Source organism: Nipponia nippon, unplaced genomic scaffold (assembly GCF_047370975.1).
Source record: "Nipponia nippon isolate SJK-2023a ecotype South Korea unplaced genomic scaffold, ASM4737097v1 scaffold_2, whole genome shotgun sequence".
NCBI lineage: Eukaryota > Metazoa > Chordata > Aves > Pelecaniformes > Threskiornithidae > Nipponia > Nipponia nippon.
The window spans coordinates 71,576,494-71,598,607 of record NW_028262336.1 but is presented as its reverse complement, the minus strand read 5'-3'; the positions used below and the strand labels follow the sequence as shown (position 1 = coordinate 71,598,607).

The 22,114-nt window shown below is 38.8% G+C and overlaps 1 protein-coding gene across 6 annotated transcripts in view; it reads right to left on the bottom strand.

The window, feature by feature from the left end:
* Positions 1 to 22,114, bottom strand: part of FGF14 (fibroblast growth factor 14) — a 415,933-nt gene that overhangs the window by 211,264 nt on the left and 182,555 nt on the right. Inside the window, exon 2 of one of the 6 annotated variants that reach the window (XM_087757512.1) lies at positions 1,926 to 1,972. The exons of the other annotated variants lie outside the window; for them this stretch is intronic. Coding sequence (XP_087613638.1) covers positions 1,926 to 1,953 — 28 coding nt within the window. The 5' untranslated portion in view covers positions 1,954 to 1,972. The remainder of the gene's footprint in view (positions 1 to 1,925; positions 1,973 to 22,114) is intronic. 6 annotated transcript variants of the gene reach the window in all.

The following is a 22,114-nucleotide window of genomic DNA, read 5'->3' as shown; positions in this document are numbered from 1 at the left end:
AGCATGTTGTTGTGTTATGGAATTCTTTCCTTACTCTACAGAAAGCTTGAAAATCCTATTTGTTTTAAAGGAAAATCTATATTGAAAATTTCTGGCTAAACTAGTTTTATCAGTTGGGCTCTTAGCAGGCAAAAATACCTACTTTTTTTGTCAAGAGATTAAATAAATATACAACATGAAAGGAAAACATTAAAATGCAAGGATAAACAAAATGAAAAAAATGAAGCAAAATAAAAATATTCTCATTTTTATGAAAGTAAGAAGCTTCCTTCCCTCAAGGGGCTGTCACTGAACTGAGCTAAAAACAGACAAGAGGGTAGCAGCACACAGCCCGCAAGCACTACGCCCTCCAAAGCTTGTGTCATATTTCCCTAACCTCCTCCTTTCCATTGAAAAATGTGTGCCAGTCATCATTCATGCATATTCAGACCCAGCTGAAGTTAGCAGTTCCCCAATTTCAAGAAGTGAGGTAAAAGAAGTGAGAAAACCCACGGACTGCTGCTCTGGGTAGCCATAATCTGTAAGTGGCTTGAGACAAGCTGCAGCACAGAGGACAAAGATGCTGTGTAAACAGGCTAATTGGGCAGGCAAAACCTTCCTCTGAAAACCATCAAAATTATTTTTTACCTCCACATCTATTACTTCAGTTTATTGTCCCTTAAAAGAAGAGTAATACTGGTTTACCTAGGAAGGATTGCTTTATTAGGTATCTAAACACCTTTGGCTTAAGCTAAGCAGAAACATATGCATTTTATTTTACCAGAAGATAACTGTAGTCAGCACTTCAAGTTTTTAAAGTAACTGAGGTCTTCAACTAAGTTCTACTATTTCAACATTATGGCCAAAATGCAGCACATATTTACATTATCATTTTAATGCACAGAGAATTTCCTTCCATAAAAAAGCATTAATAGAAGCTTCAACAAATTGATTTTGGTCTCTGCAGTAAAGCACAATGAATAATTATATCCGTTTCCTCAGTGAGACCCCACAAATAATCTTATCAGAGACAAATATTGCAGCAAAATTCTCCTGTCGTTTGAAATAGCACAGGATTCAGCAGAATACTTTCCACTTCACTACGTAGTTTAGGGTTGAGGAGTTTGTGAGTGGTTTCCTTGTCCCGTCATACTAGACAAATCTTTAATTTCTATGCATTCCCACCGAAAAAAATTCTTCAGCTAGATAAGAATTAAGTAGCAGAGATTTTTAATTGCTCAAGGCAAAAAACCCAAAGAGGCCGTTTTCTACCTGCCAAATAGCAGGAATAAATGAGGGAGGTATCCTAGAGGTGTTCTGCTCCCTCCAAGTCAGGAGGAGTTTATCTTTCGCCCTAATGAGAAAAGAAAAACCAACATCGCTGCAGAAAGCTTTGCCCAGATGATACCAACTCCTTTCTGGCTGTAGCCTTCTGCATGGGGCGCTCGGTATGTGTGCACGCTCTCAGCATCCCTGCAGTACTGCTGTGGGTGTTGTAAAGCATCCTCTGACAACACGGGGAACAGAAACAGGGATTTCCTTTGATAGAGGTCAGTCACTAAAGACTGAGCTGTATTTTTCCAGATGCGACAAAAACACAATTAAAACTGGCATTTTTGTAGTAAATTCAATAACACTATATTCACTGTACTGATCGCCATCCATGGCAGAGAGAAATAAAGGCCCTCCAAAGCTGTGACACGGTAAAATTTTAGTTGTGCTCTGATCTGTTCACTAAATATCTCTCCTTCCACTGCTGAGACTCTGTCAGTGAAAGAACCCTTGGGGGAAAAAAAGTAGCAGTGCTTCACTGAAAACAGTATTCGCTGATTTAGCTCTAGCACCAGAGCACGGTGGAGTGGTTTGTTAATTTAGACTTTTGCAGTTCTGCTAAACTTAGTAAAACTGATGTCATCGAGCCCAGAAACATCTCTAGAAATACTCACACCACTTCTTTGCAGACAACGAAATCATCTGAAGGACACAGGCAGAGCTGGATGGAAAAACAAAATTCACAAAAACATTTTGAAAGTCGTTTTCCTTCTTCAACTTTTTAGAGAGTTTTGACATTTCATGAAAGAGGAACAACAACCACCTCTCCACCAAAAGCACATGAGCCAGAAAGGCACTACACAAGTGTAGACCTAACACAGACACGTACACCTAGGTCTCTCACATTTCAAAGAAACAACCTAAGTTCTGAAATGCGACTTATTCCAAGACAGATCAGTCTCATTTTAAAACGGAAATTAAGTCCTAGAAAACCCTGTCAAAAGTAACATTTGGAGACATGCTTGATTTTGATAAAATTGGATGTTTTTTGCCAGAGGCAAGCGAAATACCGAAGAGTAAGATCTAATTAAAAATAATTCCTATGTTGAATACTTGATCTGAGTACAAGTGCTAGGACAAATTTCTGGGGTTTAAACAGTAAGAATGTAGCAAAACTTGGCTGCTTGTGAATAAAACTGCAATCCCGCAACAAGCTGTGCTCAGGCAAACTGGCTTCTCTAGGTCTCTGAGCAGGATAGCTGAGAATTTGTGCAAATTTTATTGAGAAAAAAAAAGAGAAGGAAAAAAAAGAAGCCCAGAAGGCATTGGTCTCTACCCTCTGGTTTTTGTAGCAATATTCCCTGGGTTTATAATTCACCTCCCACTGAAGGCTCCTAATGTTAACATCAACCAGTAAACCTGCCTGAAGTAGTTCTGACATAGTGAATTATTTAAAAATGAAAATCTTCATAATAAGGTGTTTTCAAAAGCAGAAGAGAATTATTTTGCTGTAGCTCTGTTGCATGTCTAAGAATTCAGAAAATAAAAGTGTTCTCCAAATGTGCTGTAGGTGGTATCAGCACTGGGGGCCGTCAGTGGGAAGTGAACAACTGAATCCTACCCTCAGAAAACACTTTCACACTTTTTTAAAGGAAGAATAGATATGGGGCGGGAAATCACTTTCTCTATTGCTCTCACTGAGTTTGGAATTCACTGTTTTTAACCACTTTCAGCTAACTAATATCCTTGAAGTTTTCTGCTGCCATCCCACTAAATTAGAAGTGTAAAGGTAAGGAGGCCATAAGGCATAGTCTAGTGATACAGACCCTATTGCTGCTGGGAAACGCAGTGCCTAATGAACATGAAAGTAAACACACCACATACTGATTTGTATTGATGCCACCAACCCTATTCCCCCTGTCAAATCTCCTCTCTGGTCTCCTCCTCCTTGCCTTGCCTCTGAAGCACGGCTGCTGAAACAGCTCTGGGCTCGGTGGCTGATGCCCAGGGGAGCAGCAGGAATCGGAGCATAACCTCCGCTGCCAGGACGGCGGCAGCCAGGGCCAGCTGATCCAAGGCTTGGTGTGGAAAGCGTAAGGAAGAAGCCTTTATGCACTGTTAAGCCACCCTTTAACGCGTGCAGTCAAGCAAGAGACTCTACCAGCCACCCACTTACTGGGATGCAGTATGGTTTTCAGTGTGGTATCTTTTTCATGTTTCGAGGTGTTTTTTTCCCTAGAGAGCAGTAACTCATCTGTGCAGTGGGACGCACTATTACATACAGTTCTGCATCTTCCCCTAAGAGGGATGGTGCAGAAACACTGCAAGTCACAATATCACACGAGAGAAAAATCTAGTTCTGAGTTTCAGATTCAGCATCTCCCTGTGCAGCTTGGCATCTGCCATCAATATGATATTTTTCTTTCCAGCTCAGAACATATGCCTCTTCGTGCATGAGACAAGATTGGACAATGAATGACATCATCTGCATCTTTGTTAACCCATTTTCAGGAAACTGGGGCCCTTGACAGTTGAATTTAGAAAGATAACTAGTTTTTCCATGTGCTAAACCAAGATAATCTCCTGTATTTTGTTTCTTCTGACATCTTGTTCAGTGCTTATGCAAATAATATAATTTATTTGAGCCATTTGCAACATTAAACATGGAATTCAGCAGACAGCATGCATGACCAAATTGCACAACCATATGAGAATGAGATGGTTTCCAAAGATAGTTACATTAAGCTTACATTTGCAGAATAAATAATTCAATCCTCATGCTCCACATTTAAATATTTATACAAATACACTGCTTGTCACAATTAGTTTGATTAAACTGTTAAGAAAAAGGAACTGTGCAAGAAATGAGACTTCAGCCAGGAGAAGCTATTTATGTTGAAGTTAATTATGTGAAATTACAGAAGCAGCAGCAGGTCAGGAAGCGGTCCTCCAATCCACAAAAAGATCTGACCTCCAGCTCATTCAGGGAAGGTTTTCTACTGAAATTTTTTGCATTTAACAAACAAGACCCTGAGCTTATTTTTCTCTTTGTCTCATGGAAACACGAGACATGTTTTCCTCTTTCTCCTAGTCTTATTTATAGACTGAAAACACACTGTAGTTTACAGACTATTTTCTGCATAATTTTCTTTCACAACATGCTCAGGACAAATTATTTGCTTTCACAGCACACTCACCACAACTCCTTGAAGCAGGAAGAGAAACATTAATGGAAAACCTTTTCCCTTTAATCTCAAGGGTATTTTTCAGGAAACTTCAAAAATCCTAAATAACATCAGAGAAAAGCTGGATTTGTGATCCTGTTTATAGACAGGAATAGGGATTATTTCTGATCAACATGAGGTCTGGTGCTACAAAGTTTAGGGGAACAGAATGACACTCCCCCTCTAGGAGGAAGAAATCAGCTTACCCCATCTCACTGGCATTAATTTTGATGTGACTAAGGCTACCCAGTGCTCCACACATGCCATTTTGTGGTACTACTAGGAATTCAAGCTCTGACTGTATGTGCAATATTGGAGTGCTGCTGTAACAAGATTTATGAATAGGCAAGTGGGTCACCTTGATATGATGCAGTTTATTCTGTGTTTTTCAGTAATCAAAGGAAAAAAAGGATGACAGGGGTCTATTCCATCACTGACCAAGTTCAAGCTGAACGGCATCATGTAAGAGCATTTACTGCACAGAACAACTGGCCAGTGGGGGGGATTCTGCAGGACAAGCCAGACTGCCAAACCCGCCTACAATTCAAGCTCGTGAGGGATCTGCCCTTGCATTAAAGGGCACTGAGTAGAGACTTTGTCTGGAGGAGAAATAAAAAATTCCTCTTGTTTCTATCTAGTTATTTTAATACCATTTCTGGAATAAGCCTATGAGAGCCAGATTAGGAATGCTGCAAAAATTCACTAACGCCTGTTGTACCTTTCAGTGGTGGTTGGTGGTGCAAGAGCACAAAGAGTGGGAAGGAGAGTGGGATACTGCCTTTAACTGCCATGGACCTGCCAAAAACCTGCCAAAGAGGTTTCTTTTATTGTATGATTCAATGAGACCAAGGAATTTAGTTGTATCTATGAGACAAGGTAGATTCCTGACTGTAGGTGAAATTTTGCTTTTTTATTTTATATTTGGTTGACATATTTCCTCATATTCCACTTTCTCTTAACTTCCCCTGCCAAATAAAAAGTTTCTTCTTTTTCCTGTTTCCAAGCATGAATACATAATTATGTGTGAATGAAAGTGAGACCAAGAACACATTCAAAGAGGTGGTGTTTTAGTTTCCTAATACCAAAAGTAAGCACAGGCAGCTTTGGGAAAGCTCTTCTACCACCTGGATTCATGTTTAGGAGAGCTCTAGCGAGCCTGAACCTGGTCCCCTTTATTGCTGGCATCTGGGAGAAGGTTAAACATAATTACACACACACAAATTAATCCATAATCAAGGACACAACTGGCTCTCACTCAGAATAAAAAAATAGGTTTGATTATTTCTCCAAAGTTTGTCGAGCAAGGAGAAAAACAGGTGGACAGTCATGGAAAAACCCTGCTTCCCTCCTATGTAGGTAGTTATGTAGCTACAGTCCCCAAGAAATAAAAAATGGATAGTCAGGTAAATTCATACAAGGAATTGATGTAGAGTTTATACTACTGATAAAAACTGCTACCACACCATAGATCTGTTCTTCTTCAGTAAAGGGAAGAAAAAAAGAAAAGAAGAAAGAGGCATTGCAGGCTTCACTCTTGTGGACAAGCATTAAGGGAAAGTAAGTACACATGATATGGGTATGTATCAGCTTGACCTTTTCAAGAAATGGATTACTAGGACCCTTCACTTTCTCCCCTTTTATTTCTCTGTCACCAAAACAGAGCAAAAAGCAACATTTCTGTGTCAGAGAGAGCAGCCATCAGGAGCTTTATTATTATATTTATTATTACCTAGGGAAACTTCCTCCCTAATAGTCCTCAATGCTGGCAACATGCTGAGAGAAAGAAAAGTAGAGTGCATGAGCTGTTTGCTGTATCTGCCAACCTGTTCCTGACATTTTTGCAGGGGCTGGGGAAAGACTTCATTTTCACATTGATCATGTAGCAAATCAGTAAAGACAAATTCCAGTCAGGATCTTTGTAAAAAGGCTTCTACAAACCAGGACATATTGTAGGACCTGTGTATCAAAAGAGGTCTTGCATATTTTTCTTGACTATTTTAACTCATATTAGTAGTTTAGTAAAGCAGTTATAGTAGAGAACACTTTACACCAGTTTAACCTGGACCTGCCACTGAAATAAACAGTCCTGCCAGATTGGTTTTAACCTGGAGAAACTCACCAGCACTGTTTACTGCTTAAAGTTTTGTGCCAGTCCAAGGCTCTGGCTGGCATAGTTGTAAGAACAAGGGGCAGGGGGTGGACCATGCATTGGACTTTTCCTTTGGGAGTAGAGCTGACATTAAACATTCAGGAAACTATGACCAAAGATTTGGGGTATGGGAGAGGTTTACAATTATTTTGCAATTATTTTCCGTCACTTCAAATATAGACTGGTTCAAGATATAAAAATATTATTTCCGCCAAATATCATATATATTTGCAATGTCTCATAAGATTTCAAGTTACAAAAACATACAGGTTAGCAGAGGGCATTATTTGAAATGTTAATACTGAAAAGTTCTTCCAAGAACCATTCAGTACTGGAATCTGAGAAATGGCCCCTCCCTTACCTTTCCGCTGCCCCCTGTTTTTTCCTTTGTTTTGGTACTTAGCCATGATCATGCCACTTCCCAACAGTCATGCAATCAAGGCATAATTTGTTCCATCAGTAATGCAAGAAATCATTTAGAAAAACATTATTCACTGTCAGCTGAGTCTGACTCAGAGAAAAAAATGTCCAGAGGTTGTAGAAGAGATTGAACTTTTAACCACACTATTAATTTCTCTGATTTCACAATGTGCTACTCTCTAGTCATTGTCCCTTGAATATAAGATTTCAGAAAAACACGTTAAAAGCAAATCCATTATAAAACAGGAGAGAATGATAATGCTAACCAACATTCCCTTCTCTGCAGCAAAGAAGGAAAAGTAATTGCAGTGACAAAACATTTTTAGTTTCTGGTCTCAGAGTGGCAGTACATCTACCATATAAATAACTAGATCTTATAATTGTATTATAGATACAATAGGTATTTTACTACATACATTCAACATCACACACATACATGTGCCAAGTATAAGAAGTATTTGCTTGCTTGTAGCTAGGCTACGTTTTTTAAAATATTTGCATTAACACAAGTGAAAGCAAAGTCAGGGCCCGTTCCTTTCTGGGATTCAACAAAAGCAGAGTAGAAAGTTGACAGTGTTTAAAAAAACATTTTTTTATTATGTGTGTAAGGAAACAACTCCTGTTAGGGGATATGTTTCATTTACCTTTACATGGCATTAGTAATGGAAAGAATTAAACTTCGTGGAACTAACTCGGTATATCCTGGAATAATGCAGAACCTTTATTGGATCATTTACCCTGACCCATTAAAGCAACCCCTCCATGTAACTCACAGGTAGTTTTGACATGTCCTGTAGGAAGTCAGAACAAAGAACCCTGCTCAGAATAATGTATCCACAGAGAGATCTTATGGAAGGTCAATAAACTTATAGAAAATGTTTTGTTATCTGCAACCATAAAACCTAAGAGTAGAAGGGACAACAATAACAAGCCACAGCTGTCACTTACCGGTCTTCCTGCTGTACTGGTTTTGAAATTGCTCTTAAATGGTGACTAGGATAAAGACCAGCACTGAAAACCATTAGCTTCAGTAAATATTAAGGACATTACTAACACGTATTCCATAACTGATTAATCATGCATAATCATATTTGGCCAATACTGAAACCATCTTTACGATGGAAAAAGAATCAGGTTAAGGCCAATTAAAGTATTATTATGCAAAACATACACAACAAATTCAGCTGAAGGTGAGAAAACAGGGTGTTCTTATCAGAGGTTGTTCAGCTGCAGGCTGATTTCTCAGTGAAATCCACATGTTTTTTCAAGCTTGGAAAAAAGCCGTAACATGCAAGCAGACTGCAGAGAACAGTCCTTCCATGGCTGTATACCATGGGGTCCTTCCCATCTCTCAGTGCTGCCTATTTCTCTCTTGAAAATCAAGACCTCATGACTCTACTAATAGCCTCAAACACAAAAAGTCTTCAGAAACTCTCACGCCTCTAATAATGGAATTATTTACGCTGTAGACCAGTTCTGAACAAATAAAGACCTATTTTATGAAAGATGTGAACAGGCATGTTTTGTTTTGACATTCTTAGAAAGAATGTACGCTAACAGAAGAGCATCTGGTCTTCACACCTCAGAGAGAACAGTTTCAGTATCCACATGGTTAAGATGTCTGGCTTCCTGCATTTGGAAAGCAAAACTTTTTGGTTTGCATCCTGAATAAAGTTTACCTCCAAACCTTCTAACAAGAAGCAGCTTTCTTCACACTGCAGTGAAGGAACTTAATTACTTTGTGATACAGTAAAATATGCGTAATTGTTCATTGGGACCTTTTTCCTTGATCGTTCTATTGGCCTTAGACCGCCTTTATTGGATTCAATTACATTTTCTCAGGAGGAGACCGTAACCCATTTAATATACGTGCTTCCCAATATTCTAAAGATACTGGCTGGGAGAGGGAAGGTCTGAAGGAAAAAGCCTATTGATTAGAAAGCTCCACTAGTTGCTAAAAAATTGGGGTTTTTACCAGCTTCAAAGTGTTATCATCAAAGATGCATTTGTGATAGGATGCTTGTTAATATTCACAGAAGCATGAAGTAACTCCTGGGTTAGCATAATTTACACATATAATTGTGCTGTTTTATCAAACCTTCTTAGAAAGCTCTGGCATGACTACGCATATGAATTCTACACACTTTAATTTTGGCTTGTGGTCTCAACATTAACACTAAATATCATGCACTTTGCAAATGACATAAGACATGGTTCTGAAATTAAAAAAATAAACCCATGTTAATTCTACAAATTGTGCAGACATGCAGTTGTTCAGCTGAGATACCCTGCCTGACAAACACCTGAACAGTCAGCCAATGAAGCCTTTTTTTTTTTTTTCCTGTTTCATAATGTTTCCATCATACCATCCAGAAACATTGTGCCCTGTGGTTAAACTTTTGTAAAGAGGAGTGCACTTAAAATATTCAGGAAGTCTAAAGAGCACATTGTAGCTTCTGGAAGTATCACTACATACTTCAGAAAACGGGCCATACAGATCATTTTCTTGCACATTGCAGAAGCTGTCATACTGGAACTGAATCTTGTATTTCAATATGTATTTTATTTTTTATTGCATAATAATAGTAAAATTAAGCAAACTACATGTTTTCAAATGACTCAATAGGAAGCAAAAGGAGAAACAAAATATCCAGTTGCAACCTCAGGAAATACTGAAGGCAACATATCTGGTGTAAATTAGAAGAAGCTCAATTTTACATCACCAGCTCATGGTATGAATAAGAGCCAAGAGCAAATAAAAGAAGGAAGCCACACTTGAACACAACATGGGAAAGTCGCATGTTGTGTTTCTCAAAGAGCTCAAGGAAAAATTTTGCAGATGCATAAAGAAGGCATAAAGAAGCTCAAATCAAGGCCATGTAGACTTCTAAATCTCTGACAGCAGTTTTCAAAATCACCACCATTACCTATATTAGTAAATAAAGATATATCCATTGTGTCTGTTTGGGTCATAATGTCAGACATTTTAGGAAAGAAGATTAAAGAAAAGATAAAGTAACTCCTAGTAGAAAACAACGGTTATTTGAGGATGTGTTTATTTTTCTGAGAGCAAAGTCCAGCTATGTGAATTCTGCAATACGCTTCCTTTTGGATTTTCTTTCTTAGTTTGTCCTCCATACTATACCAGAAATGCTACAGATTATTTTGTCCCTGAGACTTATCTCCAGCTTTGGCTGATGTTCAAATGTGTACAGCATGTATGCTGGGTACTTGACCAAGTAACTGTTGTTTCCCAGTAGCTATGGTTCATTAAGTACATGCTTAGCTATGAATTATTCAGGATGACACTGTTTCTAAGTAGACTTTCTGTGCCATGAAGAAGTACAAGAAAACCTCATTTTCTAGAACTAAACCAGTTAATTTTTAGAGTAGTAATGCATCGAAGCATTTGAAAGAAAATGTTTATTTTAATTCAAGAAGAGATTTTTTTTCACCTCTCCTATGTAAGAATATAGGTAGAAAATATCAGCCTCTATCCTGAGATTAAAAATAATATATTGTATAAACCCCAATACATTTTCAGGGTTATCTACTTCATAGCAAGCACTAATTTAATATATTACAATTCCAAATATCAGGAGACAAAGCAGATAGATAGCTCTTTCTCAGACCTCTGCTGATGGCAGTGGCAGTCAGCCCTCATTCCCATCCAGCTTTGTCCAGAATTCAGCAGATTTCTTAGCCTGAATTATTGAGACTTTTCAGTCTATTTAGTGTTTAGTGTTTGTTCTTCGCATTTTGGAAGCTCAGGGCTAGTACATACTCTGGTGAGACATATTTCTGTGTTATTCCACATTAATTCATGCTTGGTTTAGACCTTTATCTTCCCACCAAAACAAATTGGCAGAACAGTGGATAAAACCTGAGAAGCCTCACCCACAATAGCTACCGCAATTTTTTATATCAGCCTGAAGATCAAGACACAGGCAATTGCAAATATGAAGGTTACTGGAATGGGGACCATCCATGGGGAAAAAAGCTGGTCCTGTTTCAGGATAATGCTCACCACCATGTTTCGCATATTGAGGACATTTTACTTTCAGGCTTTCCCAGACACAGATTTCCTAATGATACTTACTTATTTCCTTAGTACATAACTAAAAATCAGAGAACATGGTCCCGTCTGGGTGGACTGTTCTGGAAAGCCCCAGAACATCACCTTGAATGATTTAAGAGTATGAGGAATACTTTAGCCTGCTGCTGCCAGGTGATAGAAAGCAATGGCAGGAAAGACATGAAGTAGCTAATTTTATCTAGTGGCCTTTATCTTACTTGCAATGAAACACACTTAAGCACTTTGTCCTTATGGCTATATTAGTTCAGTCTCTATCAGAGAAGAGGAACTAATATCTTTCTCTCCTTCCCTCCCTCGCACCTACCTTAGATTCTTACATGCAGTTATGCAAATAATAACCCAGTGAAACTTGTAAGACCTCAGAGGGAATTAAAGGTCTGTTGTTTCATCAGGGTGTCCACTTCCTACCTAGTTAAGCACTGCATATGGGATCTATTTTAGAAGAAATCTACTGGCAATGGCATTTTATTAGGATAGTCTTAGGGAGGATTTACATAAACCAGCTAACATGGGTAATAGCCTCCATCACCAAAGAATGATAATACTACTCCCTTTATTTCCACAAGAAAGTTCCTCAGTGCACACCACTAGCATATTAGTGTACTCTAATTTAATTTAAAAATCTTTACTTCCAATGAAACTTGTATATTCAAAATACATCTATTGACCTACCAGAACACCACAAAAGTAAAAAATACTGATTTATTTAAACATCTTCATGTAATCTGGTACCCAGGAAAATGAGTTAGAACAATGTATAGGCTCACATAACATGACTTCACAGATTCTGTTACAGACTTTCACAGTATCTTAGGTTAATGTTTTTTCTGGCCTTTACTCCAGTGACACTTCAAGCACTTTTGCACCAAATAGTTGCATGAGTATCCAGATTCTAGCTGTGAGAAAGCCTGACCAGGAACCTAGCTAATGATGTTTCTATTGCAAGCTTAAATAACTAATCTCCTTCTCCGTTACTAAAGACTGCCTAAAAAAGTACTATATTCTTTATGTGAAAGAATCTCATTTGGCTGTCTATATACTAGGGAACTTGAAAAACACGATCAAATTTTACAACATGGAATAAAAAAGAAATAGAAATGTAAGTTTAAATGTTTTGTTCCATAACTTTGAGACCTAAATATACATCACAGACTTTTAGTCTTTCAACTTGGCCCAGAAAAAAATCATTGAATCACAGAATCATGGAATGGCTCAGGTTGGAAGGGACCTCAAAAGAACATCTAGTCCCACCTTTTGTGGGAAAGGGAGCCTAGATAAGATTATCTAGCACCCTGTCTGGGTCTAGTTACACTGAAAATGTCAGTGAAGTAGATGGAAATACAAGTTGTAGGTGAAAATTAGAACAGCTACTCCTTCAGCCAACTCAACTGGTAGTCATAAAGACCAAGTACTTCTAGTGCAGAGAACATATTCCTGAGCTTTGCAACTCTGACTGCTGAAGCTCTCCCATAACATCTGAGCAGAAGAGTAAGAGATGTCTAGTGAACAAGGTATCTAGAAAATACTGTAGTGTCTGCTCCCATTAATATTTTAGCATTTTATATGCATAACAGGATACAAAATAAAGAAGCAAAGATGGATGTCTTCCCTAGTGGCCAGCTGTTCACAGAGGTATTTTAGCTTGTCTTATTTTTTAAAAGACTGAGCTTAAGCTCTGATCAAGAACCACAAGCCTCTGTCCAACCTCACATCTTATTGGGCAGTAAGCCCATCAAAAAGAAGGCTATACTGTAATATTAATAATCCCTTTCCTCATCTACTCACTTGCTCATCTTCTCAGTGAATTTCTAACAAGTCAAAGACATTAAAAAAAGGAAAGACTTCAATAAAAATAGCAGCCTACAAGTTCCAGTTTGCTGAACACAGCATGAAATTGCTTTACTTGTATTTTCACTCTGTGCTTGTGCCCAGCTGCCATCCTTGGTTTGGAGAGCGCAGGCAAATGATTACTATTTACAGGTAGTCTACACAGCAAACTAGAAAACAAAGACAGTGGTCAGTTGTCCCCATGACTTTTATCTGAACGAGAAGTGTGTTCCTCCCCTTGGTTTTGATGCTTCTCTTATGTCCACATGGTGATTTACAGAATGCCAAATCTCTGGTCTTAAAATTCACTCTGCCCTCCCAGAAAAACACAGCTGAGGACCTGAACTTGAGTCTTGAAACTTTTGAACATAAAGGAAAGGAAATTAAAAGAAGTCTTAGAATGGGAGAGCTGGCCAAGCTGTAATTTAGATATTGCCAAAGGCTTGCTGTGGAAAGCTGGAGGCCTAGCTGCTGAGATTCCCATGCTTGGCAAGAAGAAAAAAAGGCCGTTCAGTATCTTCTAAAAACTAGGCCTGACTTGGCTCTTCAACCTTACTGACCTTTCTTTCCAGGAAGGGGTGGAGAGGGATGAGGGAAAGGGACCAAGACATGCACAGTATGAAAAATAAAAGGGTTAGAAAGAATCTTACTCATTCCCTGTGCTATTAACTACTACTTCCATGACTTTAGTTTATGAAATATGCATTTTGGCACAAATACTGAAATAAAAACTTCCTTAAAAATAAAACTGAATCTTGATCATGTGTATATATATTTTTATATGTACAGAAAATAATCATATTTTATGAGAGATAGAACTGAGACGAGGGGGGAAGATGAAGATTTATTTTAGATTCATGTACCTGGAACCTGTTTATGTGGAACTGTTGTCCTATTGATAGAAAAAAAAGCCAACACAGTACCTCTTCCTATTAAAAAAAAAAACCTCCAAACCCTCTGTGCTATTATTTGTGTCCTGTATACTCTTATCTGCAGGAACCGCAAATTTCAGTTCAAGAGGTCTTTCCAAATTTATCCTTCTTTTCCTACAGAAAAAGTCTTGCTGACCATTTTTTTGTTGCATAAACTATTATTAGAAGTAAATATGAATAGCGTAGATAGCTACATTTAATCTCTGGATATATGTTTATTTTACCAGACCGTATTACCTGGCCCATGCACCAGTACAGACTGGGGGCCAACTGGCTGGAAAGCAACTTGGCAGAAGAGGATATGAGGGTCCTGGTGAACACCAAGTTGACCATGAGCCAGCAATGCGCCCTCATGGCAAAGGCGGCCAACAGCCTCCTGGGCTGCATAGGGCAGAGTGGTACCAGCAGGTCAAGGAAGGTGATCCTTCCCCTTTGATCAACACTGGTGAGACACACCTGGGGAGCTGGGCCCTGTCTGGGTGCCCCAGCACAGGAGAAACATGGACATACTGGAGCCAATCCAGCAAGTGAAGATGATGAAGGGACTGGGGTATCTGTCATATGAGGAGAGGCTGAGAGAGCTGGGACTATTCAACCTAGAGAAGAGGAAGCTCAAGGGCATCTTATCAATGTGTATAAATACCTGATGGGGGAGTAAAGAAGATGGAGCCAGACTCTTTTCAGTGGTGCCCAGTGACAGGACAAGAGACAATGGGCACAAACTGCAATGTGGGGAATTCTGTTTAACTGTAGGAAATTTTTTTTACTGTGAGGATGGTCAAACACAGGAAGAGGTTGCCCAGGTAGGTTGTGGAGATATTCAAAACCTGACTGGATACAGTCTTGGACAACCTAGTCCAGGCTACCCTGCTTTAGGCAGGGGCGTTGGACCAGATGATCTCCTGAGGTCCCTTTCAACTTCATCCATTCTGTGAGTTTGTGATCTTCCCAGCATATGTTACTTTGTCCTGACTTCTATTTATTCATAATTTTGCTTCAAAATATTTAAATTCTTCTATTAGAAATTTTGGATCTGTAGAAAAGTAGGTGTTGTAAAATCCACTTTAACATGTTTTTCCAGTCATAACTGTTAAGGTTTCAGAAAGTTCAGCATACTATGTGCCTCCCTAAATTGATGTACTTGATGTACTGCAACAAGTTAAAGATCAGTTTAGCAATAAGAGTTTTCATAATATTCACTGTTCTTTGCATGTCTCAAAGCCAATCATTAGCTAATAAAGATGCCACTAGTCTATAAAAGTTGCCCTAAGTTTAAATGGCTAAATCATTGCATTTTTCTTTTCTTATTTAGTTAGAAATAAGCAGCCATCCTTCAACAGCTGCCATAAAAAGAAATAATGTCTGTAAGTTCAAAATTATTTAGGATCTTTCTTAATATTTCCTCCTTCCAAAACAAGGCAGTATATTACAATAGCCAAATCTGCAAGGAACTGGGTTAGTCAGGAGAGTCTAGCAGACGCCATCGGTCACAAATAATACTCAAATGACAAAATGCCAAGAATATGTGGAAAAATAATGCCACAAAAACAAAGGCAGTCCAAAATAATTACAGAAATCATCTAAAGTTTATAAAATCTCAGTTAAGTCAGGCTAAAACTTTAACTACTTACTGAGGTATTATTCTATTTTCTTTCAGTAGTATAACCTTAAGAGAGGGCTCATGCAGTTATTGATAGTGAATGAAAGACATTTATATTCACTGCTGGTGAATCTTCCTGCTTGTTTCCTCCCAGACTTCTTCAGCACGCATTATAACCTATACTTAGGATCATAACTCTGCTCTGCTGCATGGATCATCCTTTTCTTGCGGGTTTGTACTATGCTCAGCCTGGTGGGGTACTAGTCTATGACTGGGATCTCAAAATGCTACCCTAACAATATTACCTAATTTTACTCAATATCACCCTAAAAATAACAATATTACTCAATTAACAACTAATTAACAAGAGATGTGAGTTCATCTTCCTTGGAGCTTCGACTCCTGACCTGCTTGGAATCTGCAGCCCTGATTTTGGTGTGCCAAGCAGCACCCACAACTCATCTTTCCAAGAAACAAGCTGGAGGCAGGGGAGGGCATGTTATTTCCCCTCCTATAAAAGGTGGCAGCAACTGATCCCTAGGTGAACGCCAGAATTCATGTACTTTTTCTGGAGGGTTGGTGTTGGCCTCAGTGCACTCCATAGACCAGGGACCAGAGTCACAGGCTGGGCCTGGGCTGCACCATGAAGCCTGTCTCTCCTGAAGCCTGGCTGCTGTGCAGGCAGCACTGCAGGCAGCACTGCCAGAGCAAGACCCTGATGCAGCTTCCTAACAGCTGGCCATACCCCAAAGACTGACTTCTGCGTCCTGTTCCCTAAGACTACTACTACAGTTTACAAGAAACAGTCATATAAACAATCATATAAAATGAGCACTTTTTATCTTTTATTGCTGCTAGTAATAAAGCTACAGTACAAAAAGAACAAACATAATTGTAAGAAAAATATTTAGGAAAATGAAAAATCAGAACCTAAAGAGTGGATTTTCTCATATCACCCAGACCAACGCATGTTCCAGGCCATGAAGTAAGGGCGAAACTTTGCCACCTTTCCTAGTCCCCTTCCAAACAGCCTTACAACGAGCATTAGCTAGGGGTTAAGATATCCAAGCAGAAGCCTGTAGTCACAACTGTGAGAAGTCTCTTTAAGGATAGTTTTAGCAGTTTCAACAGTTAAAAGGATTTCTTCTTTTGCCCCTGTTCTCAGTCTTGACTATTTCATGCATCTGGCAGAGGTTTTACAGCATATGCTCAGGAGGTTGTTTCTTCCCCTCCTTTTGTAAGGAAAAACCAACCAAACAGAAAAAATAAACATCTAAGGGGCAGAGGAGAAAATCCCTTGTCTACTTTCAAAAGAAAAAAAAAATGCTTAAGAAAGCTATAATGTTTTCATACATGCTGTGTCTCAATAGAGAAGCCCTGGTTTAAATTTAGATTGACTACATTGAAACAGCACCTTTGAAGGATTTCAGAAAGCCTAAAATCATAAACAATAAAAAAGAAATATTTATTAAAAAACAACACCAAAACCCCACCCCACTTTAAGGAAGGGCATCATTTTGGTTTTGATACACATAATTAAAACTACAATAAAAGCAAATCTGGGAATTCGTGCTATAAGCCAAGCTCACACTGAAGATGCTCGACCTCCGAGAGGAACAGCTGGGAGAAGCGCTTGCTCCCGCCTGCCTCGCTTGCCAGAGCACGTCCAGTGGCAAGGCTCCTGCACAACCCCTGGGCAGTGCAGGGGCAGCTGCCACTGGCTCCGCACCACCACTCCAGCGGGCACCCCATGGAGCAGCCGGCCCTGCCTGCGGTAGCGGGCGTGACGATCAGGTCACCTGATTTTTACAGTGGGAGAAGAAAGCGGTCTCTCCTCACTTTTCTACATTGGGTTTAATCCTACGCCGCAATTTAAATGAAGATGCAGATCTGCCCCTCTTCTTCTTGACTCTCAGGTATAATAAAATGAGGCTCTTGTGTTCTTCTTAGCCCGCCTCACAGCTGTCACTTCAGCAAGTTGCATCTTCACAAACATCCCATGGTTTAGACCTAAGACATTCTAAAACCTTTTTATAACCATTAGACAGAGACCTCAGCGGTGAATGCCATGAGCCTCCCCACCATCTCACATTGATTATGCTAAGATTTGGATAGACCAGATTCAAAAATAGCCCCATGATGAAGCAGGAAACAAATAAGTATCGCTTAGCAATTGACTCTCCTGTTATGTTGGCTCTTTCAAGTTTGGCTTTACCTACTGAGAGGTGAAAGTTTTTTTGGTTTTTTTTTAAATCTCAGGAGGTTTTTTTGTCAAAATGTATCTTAGCCTAGAAAAACAACCAGTTGCCAGAAGAATGTGGGATCACTCACAAAAAGTCTGGAAAATGCAACATCACTTTTTTTTTCTTTCTCATTTTTCCATTACAAAAGTCGTTGATAATAGACTCTCTGTTCCTGAAGTTCTTGGATATTTTTATGTGCACCCAAAAATCCCATAGAAGTTCAAGCAGTTCAATCTGCTTTTGAGTTTCACCATGGGTTCAAAGACCAATAAAGTAAGCAAAACCATTTCTAGCATCAGTTGCCTCTGACAACTTCTCAGTTCAGTTCTCTCATTAGCACTGATTTTTCCTGTAAAAACTATGCAATGTTATTGCCTTCCTAAGTATGCACTTAGAAAAATGGCATCATTGATTGCTAAACACAGGGTTGTTTGTGAAGGAGCTAGTGAGCTTAGTACAGTGGAGGAGGAGTTTTGGCTATAAATGATGTTAAAGATGAAATTCATATGAAAAATATTCTGACATCATTGTTTGAAGATATGCTGCACAAATAGACAAAATCCAGTGTAATCTAAAGCTTTTCACACATATTGCACCCACAATCTGTGCTACAAGAATGATCCTAGAAACAAGAGTACCTGAATGTTCCCTGGCTCAATAATTAATGTCAGCACTTAAATTTCATACTACAATCATCACAGTTATTTACTCAAAGATCTAAAAATGCCAGAAATGTCGATTCGGAATACAGCTAATTTTCACTTACAGTTCCCCAAACAGGAGCACTTCAGTTTGTAGAATGTCTGGAACCACTATTTAACACAAGGTGACAGACTCCAAGAGACCTTACGTCCCTGGGTCACTGTAACTGTCAATGTCAAGCAGTTACTTCCAGAACGAGGGTGACAAAGGGCACAAGCCATATGCTGTTTGTATGGCACCAGTCTTCTGAAAGAAACCTCTGTCTGTAACTTAAATGTGTGAAGCAGTTACTCATTTAAATCTCAAATACTGTTTTGAAGTGGAAAAAATATTCACTTTGGCATTCACTTGGGCATCCATCTCAAGTTTAAATAGGAGTCTTCACTAATTTTGTTGAAGATCCTCCAAGCTAATGGCAAATATGTGTCTATATTTGGAAGGAAACTATGCTGTAGGATCCCAAGGCCCAATTTCCTTCACATGGGACTCAGAAGAATTTCAGTTTTCTATCAGAATAATTAGGAAATGAATGCACACTCTGGTCTTGTTATTGAGTCTTTCTGAGCACAAATGATGCAAATTGCTTCATTCTTCTCTACTAGATAAAAGAGCAGGTCTTCACTCTAACTAGAGATCTTAGAAAAACTCTTCTTCCAAAGAATTTTACCTTTCATTGCATTTTGTGATACTCTGATATGAGTTGTTTTTTTTTTTTAAATTCCTCACCGACCTTATACAGGGAAGCTAAGTTCTAAAATATGAATTTGTTACATACAGTTTGCTTCACTTGCTTTTTGCTCTACTCAGGAGCTAACTAGTTTCTTTCACTTCTGGGTCCAGCTCAACAGCAGAACAAGAAAAAGGGAAATGCCTTCTCTGACCCTAGAGTAGGCTCTCATTGTCTTTTAAATCTGTTTTCACAGGAGACACACAGTTAGGTGTTCAAAGCATTAACAACATCCCTTTGAAACAGAAAGCTCTGGTTTTTGGGAGAGAGACAATCCCCTAGCAGTGTGAAAGCTTTATGCCTACAACACTCTCCCTAGAGAAAGGAACATTTCAGGCACAATGACAGTGAGATCTTAATAGGAAGAAGATTACAATCCCATTGAGTATTTTAAACATAAGGCTTTTCTGTGTCTGAAGATGACACAATGTTACCAATTCTTCTAAGTTACCTTCAGACATGTTCATTATTTACTACCAGAACAGTAAATTCTGTCACATGAACAATCTTAGAGTTCAGTCTTTTGCATATACTCCTTTTAGGCATGTTCATAATTGGCACAGTTCTCACAGGGTAAAGTATTTGTTCATTAAAAATAGTTAAATTCAAGCAGTATTATACTTCACAATAGATAATTTTCTTAAAGTATTTTCAATAGCATTACAGAAGGCAGCAGACTAAAGAATTCATAGTATATTGATGTGGAAAGCACTAATATCAATTTCACCTAGGTCTTCACTGAAAAGAGTTTCACTTTATACACTTTAATTTTTTCCCACTCAGAATTCTTGGCAACTTTACTACTAAAATATACAAAAATATTAGGCTGAATTAATTCCCTTGCTTACAGGATCTGTGGTCTTTATATGTACCCAGGTGGATGACAGAAACTAAGAGCCTGTGAGGCAGAGATCAAAACCTACCCACTGAGAAAGAGAGTGGGAAGACCCAACTGACTCTGCATACACAGACACACAGCGAAGCCCAGTACCTTCCTTTGCTCTAACTGCAAGATTTAGCTGATTACATGGATGGATTTACAGCACAGATTTTACTTCCCACGCAGAGATTTATTGAGTTGTAACGAATTACGAGAGTCCCTGGAAACAGGTTGCTGGTGTTAGTCCTGTGAGATTGCTGAACTCCACTGACAGGCTGGCTGAGGGCAGTGCCTCTGGTCTGAATTTTTACAGTAGCTGCCAGCAGACACACACTACAGATTTAACATGTCATGTTACTTGAAACTCCGTACACATGCACACACACACAAAAAAAACCCTGAAAAGTGCAATTCTGGCATAAAGCTGTATGTGTCAGCAAATAACAGTTTCAATCCCAAACTCTCACCCTTCCAAAACTCCCCCTGCCAATTCTGCAAAAGTGCTAGATTATTTTGATAGCAAGTTGTCTGTGATAATAATACAAATATGTTCATTTCTCATGAAGAAAGAAAATAATACACGGCTCAATAAGTCTATTAAAAAAAAAAAAAAACGCAGACTAGAGTACAGACATTAAATGAAAACAGAGATTAAAACCAATTCTACATCAGCTGTTTTAAGCCTTCTTGAAGGAATTATGACCATTCAACAGACTTGCTGGCAAAACACTGAGGAAGGCTGAAAACCTCACAACCCTCCATTTCCAGGACCAGTTAGCTTTCATTCCAAATCAAAACATTGTTCTTCTAACGATTCTCTGCAAAGAATGAATTTCATCCAATATCAAGTTAATAAAACCAGTCTAAAATCATGACATGCTGCATAAGGACTGAATTAGCAGCAGCAAGTCCTCTCAGAAGACCCATTCAAATCAGACCCCGCTTTCCTTCTCTGTCCCAACAATCACAAGAACAAAGTCTGCAAAATAGCAGCAGGGAAAGAAGTTAAGTACCAAATCTAGTGAAATTTCTGTCAAGAAAAAGAATGGTGTTTTTTTTTCAAATTCTGCAGTTTCATTAACATTATTTAATATTATTTCCATTACTGCTTATATTGTCTCGTTAGTGCAACGGTCAAACAATAGTCACAGTTAATATATAAAAATATTTAAATATTTTTACACAGATTTTTTTTCTTTTAGAATTGCTTACCAAATGTTTGTCAAACCTGGAAGAAGAATTTTAAAAGCCCATAGTTTGCTGCACACGTTTTGTGTGATGACAGTTATTAGGTTCAACGTGAGTACAGTGGTGCTCCCACATGCCTTGTTTCCACTAACAAATCATTGAGGGAATGTATTCCTGTAGCCAAATACTACTTCAACAGCAGTAGTTGTCCAGCATCTTACCAGTAACACTGCATTAGGACAGACAATTAAAGGACCTGAAGCTGCGATCCTGGGATACCAGATCATCACTCAGTCAACAGGATCTGGGAACAGGTGATATAATTCACCCTGCTGCAAGTGAGACCTCTTCAGTTCTTTCATAAATCATGTTAGATTTAGAAAAGTGGTTGAATAGAGGGAGTTTCAGTAAGCATTGTGTTGAGAAACAGTCAGTATGCACAGGGAGAAGGAATAAGCCTTTTTTCCCTCAGATTTGGCTAAACAAGGGAATGAACTATCCCACGGGATGCCAGAGAAGGTGGAATCATCTGTGCTTAATGCTGCAGCATCCCCTCTTCATAAAGAAGCTTAATATAACCCATCATAGCTGGGAGAGAAAGGCAGTCATCTCAGAATCCATGCAATAGAGTATCAAAGAAGCTACCGTATCTTTCTAAAAGTTGTTCATGTATTCAGTGGGACTGAGATGAAAAACGCTGAAAACATTACACACAGGAAAAAAAACAGGGAGGGGAGGAAAGTACCCTTTAAATTAGAGGCACTGGTAAACCAAATGGCTTGTGGAAATTGTATTTCACCAGCACATCTAACAGACTCACTACAGCCAAGATACAATTGGTTAAAATCAGCTTTCCTTATTTTAATATATATCTA